The sequence below is a fragment of the Marmota marmota genome, unplaced genomic scaffold (genome assembly GCF_001458135.2).
Source record: "Marmota marmota marmota unplaced genomic scaffold, marMar, whole genome shotgun sequence".
Taxonomy (NCBI): Eukaryota; Metazoa; Chordata; class Mammalia; order Rodentia; family Sciuridae; genus Marmota; species Marmota marmota.
Genome location: NW_026000243.1, coordinates 5,451,950 through 5,467,257, shown reverse-complemented (window position 1 = coordinate 5,467,257; position 15,308 = coordinate 5,451,950). Strand labels below are relative to the sequence as shown.

Here is a 15,308-nt window from a genome sequence, read left to right as displayed (position 1 = left end):
TCTAAACCTGCCCTGATCGTGGTTATAATTAATATCTATGTAGTGTCTCCTTGTTTACAAAGTGCTTTAAAATGCATTTTCTCATTGTATTATCAAAATAACCCCGTGAGATAGAAAGGACAAAGACTACTACGGTCCTTGTCTGTGAAATGAGGCTCAGGTTAGGCGATTTCCTCAATTAACCACTCATTTCCTTAAACTTTTTGATTTAACTTTTAAATCTTTTTTCTCATTTAACTTTTTTGGGATCTATGTATGTGTGTATGTATGTATGTATTTATTTATTTATGTGGTACTGGGATTGAACCTAGGGATGTTTTACCACTGAGCTATATCCCCCACTCTTTTAATTTTTTATTTGTGATCCTCCCAGTCACTTTGGAATTAAAGACATGTACAACTGCATCTAATGTTCTTTTTGGTACCAGGGATTGAACCCAGGGGTGTTTAACCACTGAGCCTTTTTATATTTTATTTAGAGACAGAGTCTCACTAAGTTGCTTAGAATCTTGCTAAGTTGCTGAGACTGGCTTTAAAAATTTAATTTCCCACCCTGTGTTCTTTCTGTGATAATGTGGATTCATGTGGAGCTCCTGGACCCTCAGACAGATTTGGCCTGCCTTTTGGCAAAGAAATAACATAAGGGTATTTAAGAGGCGTAGGCTGTAATCTAGTATGTTTGAGAATAGAAATCATGTCATCCCACCCAACGTTCCATCACGATAGGCAGTGAAAAATCATCCCTCTTCAGATTCATGTACTTGAAGAGATGAGCAAGATGTTTGTACTGCGGCTATAGCTTCAGTTCTGTCATGAAACCAAAGCCACACAGCACCCAAGAACATAGCTTTTGGGGTGGGGTGGAAGGCCAAAGGTACAGGGGATGTTTCAATCTGATAAGCTACTAAAACAAAGTTTAATCATTTTATCTCAACTGGGAACTGTTTTTTTTCACCCGTGCAGGCATAAACTTGTTTACCCATCAGCCTTTGCTCCCAAGAAGCTATCAAATACCTGAGGAAAAGCCTAAACCAACATGCTGTCTTTATGTCTGATTGTTATAGTCAGATGGCTCCAAAAAAGAGTCAGAGGCTACCCTATTTGATTTTAGGGTAACTAGAGGATTCTAAGCTTACAGTGGCGTGGTAGAAAGCATTTCTGTCCTTGGTTACTCTTCCTCTCCGTCCTTTCTACCTCCCTGGGAAGTTGGCATCTGGCAGCAGTTTCACTATGTGGCTTCTCCTCTTCCTTTACACAAGCCCTCGTGGTTCACCAAGTGGAGTCACCTTACCAGTGTCCCCACTTCTTGTCTGGGCCTGAACTTGAATTCTGAGAGCAATGGGGAAAACACAGAACAAAACCCAGACATCTGTGAGAAGAAATGGAGGATATAAGATCTACCTGCCTAAAGACTGCAGTGTATTTCTGAATAGGTTTTGCATCGATCAGTTTGAGGGTTAGGTAGTGTTGGTAACCTGCCGACACAGAGTCAAGCCTTTGATTCTAATCTCTAACATGATACTTGTACATACTGCAGAAAGACATCGAGAGGCAGGGTTGAGTGTTTTCCCAACTCTGGGTGATTACTCACTGATTCTCTTTCCAAGATATTAAATCCCATTTTGCAGCTACTGAAATAATAAACTTAGCCATTCTTTTGTGATCTCATCACTAGAGAAGGCCCCAGCCAGGGTAGACTCAGACACCAACTCAGTTAATGAATTTGCAGATTTCTTAGAAAAAGAGTTGAGGTCATTGTGGTCCTTGGATCCAAGATCCTTTCAGGCCAAGTGTTACTTGTGTGCTGACTTCTTTATCTCACTCTCTACCCTGTCCATTGCAGAGGATGTGAAACCGTATCAAGTTAATGGAGTCAACTCTGCCTATCCAGAATCCCGCTATACCTCGGATTACTTCATTAGTAAGTTGCATCTTTACTCCTCTTCCTTCTCTTTGCTCATTATAATGGGACCCTAGGAAAAGTTTCATCTCAGTTGATCTCAGCCTCCTTTGTGGTAATTCCATGGAAAATAGTATTTTCTTAACTGTAGATTCTTTGTTATTTTTAAAATTACTTCTTACAAATATAGTGGTTCAACCTATGTACCTGCCATATGTACCTGCAAGTTCTTAGACACTACAGAGGAACAACATTACAACTTGACCCCTAAACTTTTGATCTGTTTGATCCCATAGACTATAGTGGCCATTAGAGGATTGGGTTAGGGATTTGATCTTGGCCTTGTTCTTTCCTTTTTTACTAGTAGAGATGACAATATTTCCTCTGAAATCCTCTTTTAAGAGCATGCCATATAGCTTTGCCAGAAAACAGATTTATGCTTTATAGTTAAGAATAGCTAAGTCCTGGAGAGGTGACTAGAGGAGCAGAATTAGTGCAGGACTCTTCTTATCTGAGGGCCTCACTTTCAAAGGGAGTCCTAAACAGGTTTATTTTCATTTTACCTTTTTACTTTATTTAAATTTTTATTCCAATAAAGCAATAATATTGTTAAATTTTTATTCCAGTAACAGCAATGATATTAGCTGCCTTATCTCAAGAGCTTATTCAGTGTCAAAAATGTTGGTAGGCATTTTACATAAATACTTTCATTTGATCTCTCTTATTGATAAGGAAATTAAGTTAGAAAAAGGAATTTTCTTATCAAGGGTCACAGTGAGATTAAAAACCCAAGGCCTTCTGACAAAGTTTTTCCCTTTTATTCTCTAAGTTAACTAGCTCATTCCATGTTGTAGGGCCATTGTGGGTGGTAAAGAGCTGCTTGTATACATTTCTCTTCTCTCTAATTGCAAATGTTCTCCATCTCCAGGCTACGGTATTGAGCATGCTCAGTGCGTCCCTCCATCTGAGTTCTCAGAGCCCAGCTTCATCACAGAATCATACCAGACACTCCATCCCATCAGCTCCGAGGAGCTCCTTTCCCTCAAGTATGAGAATGACTACCCTTCCGTCATTCTGCGGGACCCTCTCCAGACAGACACCTTACAGACTGACTACTTTGCCATCAAACAAGAAGTTGTAACCCCAGACAACATGTGCATGGGGAGGACCAGTCGGGGTAGGTTAGCTGTCTTCTATAAAAGCTCTTTGGTTTCTAAGAATTACCTACTTTTGTGAAATTTTCAGGTCCTAATTTTCTCTCCTCATTATTAGCCCTTCAGATTCCTTAGCTTCAGCCTTCCCAACTTAGAATGTCCAGGTGTTGAGACTTTTCCATGGAATTGCAGTCATGTCCATCATGATGACAAAGACCCTCAGGGTCCATGGAATAATTTAAGTTTGGTAGGATAAACAATCAAATGGCTTATTTGGATAAGTCATTTTTGACACTTATTGAGTGTCAAAAATGTTGGTAGACATTTTACATAAATACTTTCATTTGATCTCTATCCAAATAATAACTCTGTTTGAATCTGGTCATTTTTAAGGGCTTTCTGTTTGAGAGGATTTTGCTCAAGATATACATAAAGAAAAATTGATTCATAAAGAAAATTATGACCATCTTGAAAAACCTGTGAGCTTTGCATATGTGCTGCTGTTCTTTCCACTGTATTCCTGAGTCAGACTCTAGAACCTGGCTTGGTACCTGGAATGACCTCTACTATTAGCCTGAGATCTTTAGCTTCCTGTGACTTCTTTGGTTTGGGAAGATACAAGATGGTTAACCAACAGTTTATTTGGAACCACTCATCAACAGTGTGGTGAAAGTGTGTATTTATTTATTTATTTATTTATTTATTTATTTATTTTAAAGAGAGAGTGAGAGAGAGGTAGAGAGAGAGAGAATTTCAACATTTATTTTTTTAGTATTTGGCGGACACAACATCTTTGTTTGTATGTGGTGCTGAGAATCGAACCCGGGCCGCACGCATGCCAGGCGAGCGTGCTACCGCTTGAGCCACATCCCCAGCCCGAAAGTGTGTATTTAGTTAGAGGACCAGGGAAAGAGGTGGCCAGAGGCTTCCAAAAGAAGGTATTCTTGTTGACATGGCTATTATAATAATGATAAAACATTCACTGGCAGTGAAGTAAATGTTTCGAAATAGAGTTGGTTGACATGAAGCAAGAAAGGTAAAATAACAACCCAACTTCGAAGATCAGGGAAAACACTCAGAGGTATTGTCCACGTAGAAATGTGTCCAGATTGTTTTGTTTCTGAGAAAAATGTTGTCTGTTATAAGAAGGGGCTTGGTTATCCAAGAAAGAGCTAGCTGATTTCTGAAAAGTTAGAAAGGATGATTTTTCTGATGGATAACTGGGAAAGAATTATAAGTAGAACGAGGAACAGGAGAAAGCTAAGCCCAGTGATTGATGAAGCATTTGCTCCCAGAAGTCAGACTTGAGCCAGCCTATTAATGATTTCTGTTTCAATGACTGACTTCCTGTGATGCCCATTCTGTGGTTTTGGGAGGAGATCCCAAGACACCCTTACTTTGAAGATCACCAGTGCACATTCTGGGCCATACATACTGTCATCTTCTTTAAGCGTTCAGACTCACACTTCCTCCTAGCAAGCCTTGGGATATCCAACAGGCCCTGTGCAGGGAAAGTCCCTGCAAAAATCAGAACCCATAATTGTCCTTCTTAGGGCCCCAGGGTGTTTGTGTTTTCAGACCAAAGGGGATGGGCGGCACCAGTTCTGCCTTCCCCTTTCTGAGTGTCTTTTATTTTGGGTGCATGTCTATTTAAATACATTCACACAAGTGTGTGTGTGTGTGTGTGTGTGTGTGTGTGTGTGTGTGTGTCTTTCTTCTCAGGCAGGTCAAACAAAGCATTAGAACAACTTTCTCATGGTGCTTTCTCTGCATATGTGTAATGAGACTGAATTGTGGGTTTGGGGTTCAGCCATATTGTAACTTTGGATAGATCTACTGTCACATTGTTTTAAAATTGCGTCTGGCTTTGCATTTGTGTAATTGTCCCCTTTTCCCTCTCCTTTTCTTGGTTCTTGGTTTTGGTCCCCACCACCCCTTCAACCCCAAACTAATGATTATAAACCAAAAATGATCCTTGCAAAGGAATATGAGGTATTTTTCTTTGGCTCCACTCACTTCTTCCCTCCAAGCTTTAGGCCACAAAAACTTAAGGGAAAGACCATTTTGTGCAGGTCCACTTTTTGTATGTTAGAAGTGCTGCAAATAAGACCAATTCCAAAGGCCAACTGAATCTGAGATGGTGTGATTGGTCCAGACTGAAAGCATTACTGTTAGCAGATTGTTATTAATAATCATGGTATTCATATACTGCATTATAGTATACAAAGTGCTTCTCTGTCCACTTACTGGGACTCTAAGGACTCTCTTTGTGCTAGTCTGTTCAGCGGGTTGCTGTAAGGCTCCCATCTACTGTTATGAGTGCTCTGAGGTCTGTTTCGCGGAGTCGGATAGCTTTAGAAGGACCTTGCTGAGGCATTTCTCAGAGAAGCTGGCCTGTGGACATCTCAGAGGTCATGTGCTTCCCTGCGTGAGCACAGTAGCAGAACCAAACGTCTAATCCAGTTGGATTCAACCCATTTTTGGAGAAAATACCTGTAAATGAATGTTTCCAGCTCTAGGGTTGTGAAATAGAGCTAAAATGAAAGCTGCCTTCTGCTATAAACCACAGTTCTCAACCAAGTTGCATTTGGCTCATGTCTGAGAGGTTGCCAGAGAGTGGTTATGGCCTAGTTTAGTGCCCTTGCTTATTGGACTCCTTGGAAACTCAACTGTCTTGCTTGCGGAAATTCCAATCTCCTTGCCCTCCAAATATAAAGGTGGCTAATAGAGATAAGAATCATTTCAGCAGACTTAAGCATTGATAGTATGTAAACATTGGTGACTTGGTGGGATGTTCTTAACAAAAATGTAAGTTTTCTTTCTTAGGCTTTTGGCATGTTTGTCTCACAGAGAAATTGAATGACTATTAAAATCAGTAGCTGGTCGGAGCAAACACCTTTTTATGAGATGCCAGAAAATTTCCTATTCTACTATAAAAAGGTCACATTCTGGTGGTGGACTATTTTTCCTGAGTCATTTAATGTGAATTTCTGGAAGAGACAACTCCTTTACTTTTAATGATAATAAAGAGGTACAGATGTGACAGGGGTTGGGGTAGGCTAGACTGATCCCTCCATGAAGCTCTTTGATTTGCCTTCTGGAATTTGCCCTCAGTGGATGAATAGAGGAAGGAATGAGATGAAGCTGATAATACTCCTCTCTATTATAAGTGGTACTAGTGGGAATACGGATTGCAGAAAATCTACAACAGTGGATTATATAAAAAAATACTCAGCTTCGATATGTTTTATGCTTTTTTTAAATTTTAAGAGCAGCATATTTTCCTATGAATTTAATTTTGATTTTGGCACCTGCTCATGTTTGAACCTTATTTGTTTCACCAATCCACACTGCTAAAGGGGAGAGTACCCTGGAAGCACATTAATAGGAGGTTATGCAAGCCAAGCTTATTTTGGAATTTGAAATATATAGATCATCCAGCCTTGAACAATTGAAAATATTTATAGGTCTTTTTGCATAAAAGTTTGTTACCTCCTTTTGCCTCTTGGCATGTGCTAGATTGAGGTGGTCATCTAGTCTATATTTTGCTGTAAGTTGCCTGAAAATTCTCTGAACATAAAATACACAAAACATTCCTAGGAACATTTTAGCTCTTAAATGCATTTATTTTCCTCAGTTTTTTTTTTTTTTTTTTTTTTTGTTAGCCTCCTTTTAATGGCATTTTTTGCCAATGGAAATTTCTCCATGAGCTATTGTGCAATCGTAGCAGCTGTTTATAACCTGGTTTGGGAAATTAATGAACTTGCATGATCTTGTGGTCAGTTAAGAATGCCTTAAGCAACTCACAGAGTAGAGGATTTCTGACACTGCTATGGCCCTTAACTCCTTAATCTTTGTTTTTTACTGTCCATACTTCCGCAATGAAGCATACATTTCAAGTACAGATTGGAAAGGATAATGAATATGATTTTGTATTTAAAAGAGAGTGATAGTGTTTTTCTTTTTTTTTTCCTCTTATTTCCTGGAAACAGCATCGCAAAACTTCTTTCTCTATTTGGGAAGGCATAAAGACAGGATATATATTTCATTTTAAAATAGTATTTGGGAAAAAATGTTTAAAATAACACTTTAGTTCCAAGGCCAAGGAAGGTCAATCTGCTCTTAGTCTAATGGAATTTTTTTTTCTTATGATCAAAATATTTTGCCAAATTGGAACTTTTGAAATCATGTTATTGGCTTGAGTTAGAAAAGGGATTTAGTCTGATGCTGCTCTGTTTTCTTCATTATTTCATTGGTTCTAATATATCAACCGGAAATCCCATAATAACATGTATGATTCTCAGCTTTGAGATTTCTGACTTTAGAAATTTTTGAGATCCCAAATACTGCTGTGTCTCTCTAATAGATAGAGCAGCATTTGACTCTGAATCTCAGTACTAGGAGCTATAAACCAGGCATAGAGTGGCAGTCGCTGCAGTTTGCAGCCCAACCCCCTCTCCCAGAGAAAATCTGGAGCTTCATTGCAATGGGCCCCTCCATTCCTCCACCTCTCCTGCAGATCTGAATAGCAACCTGTCCTGTATGAGGGTTTTTACAGTTGTTTTTCCCAATCCCTCCTCCCCTGTTTTTTCCTACCTCCTCCTTTACCTCCAGGTAAACTCGGGGGCCAGGACTCTTTTGAGAGCATAGAGAGCTACGATAGTTGCGACCGCCTCACCCAGTCCTGGAGCAGCCAGTCATCTTTCAACAGTCTGCAGCGTGTCCCCTCCTATGACAGCTTCGACTCTGAGGACTATCCAGCTGCCCTACCCAACCACAAGCCCAAGGGCACCTTCAAGGACTATGTGCGTGACCGTGCTGACCTCAACAAGGACAAGCCTGTCATTCCTGCTGCGGCCCTGGCTGGCTACACAGGTAGGCACTCTGCTCTTTCCTAGGCAGGCTGTCTGCACATTTGTATGGGGGTGGGGGTGGGAGTCAGTGGAAGGCACTGTACTGTCTACCCAGAGACCAAAGGACACACTCTTTCTTTTTGGTGGAGTAGAAAAAGATGTCTCTAAGAGATTGTCAGTTTCTCAAACTACCCTGCTTGTGAGTAACCATTGATTTTTGGAGGCAAATAATATTCTATTCCAAAGGGAAATTTTTAAGACTATCAGGAAACTAATATTTTTGGCCTTTTCTATATCTAGGGGAAGGGAGCTATAATGATTTGGTGTTCCTGGAAACTTGGTCTAGTGGCCTGGCATCAAGGGACATCTTCTGTCCTGCTCTTGGGAGGTCTTTTAAAATACAAAACCAGCAACTGCCTTTCTCAAAGGCATAATTGAATGGCTTACAAGCTAGGCTGTGTGGTAGTACAGTTATCATTAGGCTGGCTGTTCTAATGTGGGAAACATATTCTTTTTGGCCTTAAACATTGTCCAGATCCATCCTGAACTTACATAGGAAGCCTTATTTTCTCACTTAGCTTTATGGTTGATTTTTTTTCCCCCAGTAGTGAAAGCTATAATTATAGTAGCAGTGAGTGAAGAAAGAAGGCAGAAAACAGAAGATGTACATTGCAAGCTTGGGCTTTGATTGAAAATCTAGTAATAGAGCAGAGCAGTTGATTGTTCAAATGGATTGTATAGCACATAAGCTGCCTACTCTGGGAAATAGTGAAGAGTCTATCTGAGAAATGTCCAAGGAGTGTTGGTTAATGTGTTGCTCATCCAATCCTTTCTGTAAGATTGCAGTGTTTTCTAAAATGTGTTGTATTGTGGGTGGAGCTTGTTTTAGGCTTTGATGACTCAGATTTGGTCTAGGCCTTTATTCTCTTCTGGTATCCTTTACCCTGGACAGGTTATAGTGTTTGGACTCTGTGATAGAAGACAGCAGAATCTGTGCTTCTATAGACATATCTGTCTGATCTTAATTAAGAGAGAACTAGGTCCCTGTTGTGCAGGAAGTCTCAGGATTTGCCCAAGGAAGTCCTACTTATCTTTGAGAATAAAACTCAAACACTTAGATAAATTACTCCCCCATTAAGGATCAAGTGTACGTTACTTATTTTCCTTCCATAAAGATCCCAGTGTGGTGTGCTTGGACAGTGCTCAGGAATTGTGTAACCGAGATCTATACACAGGATCACAGGCGAGGAACGATCCCCTCTTCATTCTTTCTAAAATATCCCCATGGTCTTTGCTTGCACATGGCTAATAGGTAGGGACTACATTTCAACGGAGTCTTCTCCTGTGTCTGGATGGCAGATTTTTATAGAGTTTACCCCATTTTCATTAAAGACATCTGGAATGAGGAAAAGTATATTGTGTGTTTCTCAGGATGTACCAGAGTGCCAGTGCCTGTAGGTAGAATTAGACTCTGGTGTGGTGCACTGATGGAGGAGGGAAGGGACAAGTGCCGCTTAACTGGAAAGAGAAGGAAAAGCCCAAGGTAGTTCTAAAATGATTGACAACACCATTGCTCTCTTTCCCCCTCCCTCTTTCCCTCCCTTCCTCCTTCCATTCGTCCATCCATTCCTTCCTTCCTTCCTTTCTTCCTTCCTCCTTCCCTTCCTCCCCCCTCCCTCCCTCCCCACTAGCAATTAGGGGGTAAAACAGTCAATGAGTAGAAGAGAGGTAAGTTTATGAGCATTTAGAAGGCTTAAAGACTGAAGCAGCCATTTGAATTTTTTTTTTTAAAGTAGTTTAAGTATCTGACCCTTCTGTTGTTTCTTCTTTATAGTTGGGGGTTTAACTTTGCAGACTCTCTCAAATGGCAATGAGAACAATAGCCCAGAAAACAGAAGTCCTCTGTGCTCCCTCCGGGCTCTAACACACTGGGTGATTTTAAGCAAATTCACCTTGTACCCTGTTTTTCTTTTAGTGTAGTGGAATTGTTCATCCTTATCTTGCTGGTAGGAGATGTGTGAGAATGTAGTTGAACCAAATCAATTAATTAAGCAAATGAGTGCTAGACAGTGTGCTAGACATGGGAGGAAAATCCCCTATTCATAGCAAATAAATTATTTCAGCAAATGAGCACATGTTGAGTGCAGATAAACCAGTATCCCTCAAGGGCTCGTTGTCCCAGAATTCAGGTTATTGTGAATGTCCTTATACTCAAACTGGGTTCTCTTATTGTTGTAGTCTGAATGAAGGTTGGGGTGTGTTAGGTGTGTGGGAGCAGCCCCAATTTTGGTATTTTTACTATGTATTCCATGTCTGCTTAACACCCTCTGTCTGTACCACAGGCCAAAGTACATGGTGGTTCCCAGATCTTTCTTGTACCCTCATTGAAGCCCCTTCTTATTTAAGATGCAGCCTCCTAGGGAATGGAGGAAGAGGATGGAACATAATCATTCTGTCCTTCTCCTCACCAAAGACAATCATGAAGATGCCTACAAATGGGTGTCTGGCTTTATGTAAACATGTTAAGATGAGATGAAATTTGAAAAAGTCCTTTGTAAAATGGAAATCATGGTACAAGTGGTGGAAATACTTTTTTCTTGCTCATAGAGTTACACATATTTTCTATCTCAGGTTCTGTCCTTGTTTTCTATTTTAAATTTTGATTGTTCCAAAGTATGCATGACCACTCAGGATGAAGTAAAGGGTAGATGTTTAGTCTCAGACCTAGGAAAACTCTAGGTTCCTACCCTTAGACTATAAACCAAGCTTTTGCCTATATCACCTTCAAAAAAGTACATTTTACTTCTTTATATGATGTCTTAGTTACTGCACTGTAAGTGTGGAAATCAGTTACAAACTGAATTTTCACATTCTCTTGCACTGTTACATTCTTTCTCCAAAGATAAGAAAATTGCATCAACCTTCACTGGGCTCCCATGGCAACTTGTTAAATTAGGTCAAGATGTGGGGGCAGATAACATAGCTTGAAAGCCTGCCTGTTAGCTGAGTTAAGAATACATCAAATGCAGTGTTGGCTTCCGCCAAAATGTACCTCCTTACCTTACTGTGAACTGCTTACGGTTATCAAACTGATACAATCAGAAAGCTCCATTTTTTCTTGTTCAAAGATACATTCTGAACTCCTTCTAATTACAACACGGTTTGAGAGAAGCAGCCCAGTGTTTTCTATATGTTTTATAGACCTTAGTAAAATGCTTTCCTGATCCTTGAAAAACATAAGCCTCTCTGATTCTTTTTTTTTCTTATTTCAGTAGGAATCAAGCACTCTCCCTTTTTTCTCTCACTTTCCAGCCCCATTTATAGATGGTGAAACTGAGGCACAAAGATTTATTCTAGGCTGTGAAATTTCAATCTATAAGAAGGTAGAAGGTAGCTCCAGAATTGAATCTTAAGGTCCAGAGTCTCATCTGAATACAAAATCTGTTCTCCTTATTAAAGGATCAGAGAATACTCCTTGAATCTGTCTGTTGCTTCCATGGAGGGATGAGAAGCTCGTCTCCATCTTGTCACTGACACACACTGTACACATGAGGGTGTGTGGGAGAGGGTAGAGCGAGCCTTTGGCTTTGGTCCAGAGTTACTGTACTGTGAATCACCTTTATTGAACATCACTCCAGATGGCCAGACATAACCACAGATAAGGGTCCATTCCTACCATGTCTGCTGTTGTTAACATGTGGGTCTGGTGGAAAGGCCTTTGTTAAGGTCTAGGTGTATCCCCACCCTTTGAGTTGCAGTTATAAATGAAGTGGTTTTCTTTTTACCTGGAGCCCTGTAAAAGGCCAAGCCCAGAGCCATTCACTGTCATGGAATTGTGTTTCATAGTGTAGTATGGATTTTTATAAACAGATAGTCTCTCAGTTTAAGATTAAATTGGGAGTATTTAGGATTCAAGTTCCAAGTTGTGTGTGTGTGTGTGTGTGTGTGTGTGTGAGAGAGAGAGAGAGAGAGAGAGAGAGAGAGAGAGAGAGATCACATAAAAATTAGCACTTTAGAAAAGTTTTGTGTTTTTGAAAATTTAAGACTTTGTAAATAAATCCTTTTGCACTTAGTAGAAAAAGAAAAAGAAGCCTCATACATTCCCCCTAAAGATCTCAAATTGCTACTGCCCTGAAATAAACTTTCTTCTTGCCGTTTCTAGATGGCACGGGAGCTAATCTAAAGTCACACAATAAGAAAGTCTCCAGGCAAAGATCAGAACCTTGGAGTTCTGACTTGTAGTTGAGTTTTAGATGTTAGCAATCCAAATCTACTGCTAAAACATGCTTTTGAAAATAAACAAGTTTACTGCAAAAAGAAGTACTTCCAAACCCTTCAATTGAGAATGCAGCCTGAGATTTGGCAGCATTACATACAATCACAGTTTTCTGAAGGAAAGCTGAGTTGCAAAATAATTTCAATGTACTCGAGTACAAATGACTCAGAGAGCTTTTGGTAGTAAACCTAGATAAGGAAAGGTAAGAGGGGTCCCCAAGGCAAGCTAGTAGGGCATTGCAAATTTATGTAGATTTTAAATGTTCTATATGCGGGTGGCTATGTTATTAGGGCCAATGCAGAGCTTTTCAGTTTGGAGGGATTATTGGAGCCAGCCTTTGGAATACAAAATCTCTCCATACAAAGGGAGTTGTTTATAAGACGATATGAGTTAAGTCAAGAGAAGGGCCAACTTGCTCATATGAGAATTGAACTCTAGTGCCCAGTCTGTGTAGTAGCCACCATTTCAGAGGCCCGGAGGAAGTTAGGTGACTTCTTTGGGTCAGGTGAGGCTAGGGCTAGCTCCCAGCCTTGGGGAATCCGTCAGTCTCAGTGCTGAGCACCTGGATGGATAAGAGAAAAAGAGCTTGGAAATGAGCAAGGCAGAAACAGAGCATCTTTTCACTTACTCAAGAGGCCATTGTGGGTAGCAGGTTGCAGGAAAGCCAGCCAGATCCCTCAGCTTAGACAGAGCCTTCCTGCAGGCCAGCAGCTCGGAAGCTGGTGATGGTGATGTGGGGGGTGTGTTGATTCTCTGTGCCTGGTAGTGGATCCTAAGGGAACATGTGAGATGGACTTGGGGAGGGGAGGTCTTAATAGAGTAATGGCTTAACCTGCTATTTGGTTGTGAGATTAACAGGAAAATACTGTGGAGCACTGGGGAGGAAAATTCCCAGAAAGATTTGAACTAGATAGAAGAGAAAGCCCTTTCTCAATTTTTCTGCAAAGGAGCTTTACTCCTTCTACTTCTTAACTAATTAGCTTTGTGACAGTGTTTCTTAATCATCTTCGACTGGTAGCAAAAGATCATATTGTTAGAGGACTTGGCCTCACTAGTAACTTTTTTCTAAATGTCTTTGAAAAGATGTGGAAAGTGGAGGTTCCCTATTTCCATTGGTGGCTTTTGAAGGCCACGATTGGCTGAACCACCTGTGTCTTAATTTAGCTCTGATAGTACCTTGGAAGCTGCCTTTTGGGCAGAAAAAGTCCTTTACACTTTTCAATCTGTCCTGACCCTTGCTGCTATTTATCTCTTTCTGAGGCCTTGTGGGTGCCTGCCTGGGTTTTGGATAGCAGGAAACTCACCACTTGACCCATTTGTTCTGAAAACAGTCCTCCTGCCTAAGAGGAGGCTCTGAGTCTCACGTTTTTGGGGTCTCTGTTTGTTTAACAAAATCTCACTACAAATGATGGAATTGGGTGGTGGTGGTTTGGGAATTTCACTCTGTCTCCAATCTGAAGCTCCACCTTTTTGCCTTTGAAGCAAAATGTTTCCATTGAGCAAAATGTACCCAGCATGCTACTAAAATATTCTCAAAAGTCCTCGTTGCCTTTAAGCAGTAGGCCTTGGAAACCCCCGTCACTTCTATTGGGAAAGGCCCTGCCAGATGTCCCGGATATTCCTGCTTTGCCCCTTGGCATCTCTTTCTTTTCCCTGGATGGCCTTTCCTGCCATGGAGAATAAGTGTCAACTGCTCTGGGTGAAGGCTCCATTCCAGAAAAGCACAGCCCCTCCCTGTTCTTCCTTAAATGACTTTCATGTGACGCCTGCAGGTTGGTTGTAATGTCAGCACATATCACTTGAGAATGCCTTCAGATTGAAGCCCAGGTTAGATGCACGAGAGGGTGGCCATCCAGTGCTGCTTCACCACAATTCCATTTCAGTGTCTATATCCTGTAGAAATTATGAGCAGGGTCTGCCACGGACCAGCTCTGTAACCTTGGGCAAGCTCGTGTTTCCATGCCTCATTTTTCTCATCTGCAAAATGGTAATAGTTCTGTCTCATAGGCTTATTGTGAGAATTAACAAATGAGTTTTTGGAAAGCCCCCAGTACAGGGCTGGTACATAGGAGGTACTCTCTTAAGTGCCAGATGTCACTACTATTCCATATTATTCTCTAACCTTCTTATCTTTCCAGGTTAGTTCTAAGTTCTTTGAGGTCAGGGGACAATGTATCTTACTCATAGAATTCCAGTAATTGCTGGCAGTGTCATGGGGTGCAGCAGTTCAATTTTGTAGCTCCATCAATGTGATTTAAGCTCCTAAGATGTGCTAGTCTTTTTCATATAGTCTATTAATATTCTTTAAACCTTGCTAAAAAGCACATGAAGAAGGTTCTGTTTTCCTCATTGTACAAATGGTGGGGGTTGATTTTTTTTTGGAGGGGAAGCCCTAAACTACATAGCACACAAGAAAGATGCCTTTCAAAATTTTTCACAGTGTATTATAATTTGGGACTGCTGGGAAGCAGATACCAAGACTTGATGTGTAAGACATTTATTGGAGGAGCATTAATGAAAGACAAGAAGGAGGGTGGAGAAAGAGAAGTTGCTGGGAGCCTTCAGACCATGCTGCAGATCTCAAAGGAAGGAGATTTGGGTAGGAAAAGCCACAGCTGTAGCTGAAGTCCAAGAATGTTTCAACAGGCTGCAGGGGAATCCTTGGTCAAAGCTGCCTGGTGGAGGAGCTCCATGTCTCACAGGAGCGGACCTGCATGTCCCCACCATGTTCAATCCCAGGCTGCAGCAGCCCCGTCAGGAAGTGTAGCAATGGTGTGGACATGGTAGAGCCATTCTGCAACAGGAGCTTTAAATAGCACACAGTGTGATAGCATGTCAGACCTGACCCATGAATGTGGCTTGTCATAGAGGCCAGAAAAGCTTTTCTATCTGGGTCATTGTAAGATGGGACTCAGGACCGTGTATGTCTCAATACTCTTAGTGGCCACGGTGTGCTTCTGAGCTCAGTGCATAATATTGGCTATCACTCACCCAGTTGCATTGTTTTCTGTGTGACTCACCTCTGCCTGAGAGATAACAAGAGTGAAAGTTCTCCCAGGGTGATTGAATGTGAAAGTTTAAACTCTGCAGGGAGGTTGGGAGGTGCTGGAGAGATGGTCCCAGGC

At 41.0% G+C, this 15,308-nt stretch overlaps 1 protein-coding gene across 6 annotated transcripts in view; it reads left to right on the top strand.

Moving 5' to 3' along the window:
- Ets1 (ETS proto-oncogene 1, transcription factor) overlaps positions 1 to 15,308 on the top strand; it is a 131,875-nt gene that overhangs the window by 102,300 nt on the left and 14,267 nt on the right. For 5 of the 6 annotated variants that reach the window (XM_048796115.1, XM_048796112.1, XM_048796114.1 and 2 more), the window contains 3 exons: positions 1,844 to 1,921; positions 2,829 to 3,077; positions 7,669 to 7,929. In XM_048796115.1, coding sequence (XP_048652072.1) covers positions 1,844 to 1,921; positions 2,829 to 3,077; positions 7,669 to 7,929 — 588 coding nt within the window. The remainder of the gene's footprint in view (positions 1 to 1,843; positions 1,922 to 2,828; positions 3,078 to 7,668; positions 7,930 to 15,308) is intronic. The other variant, XM_048796116.1, reaches the window with a different exon arrangement.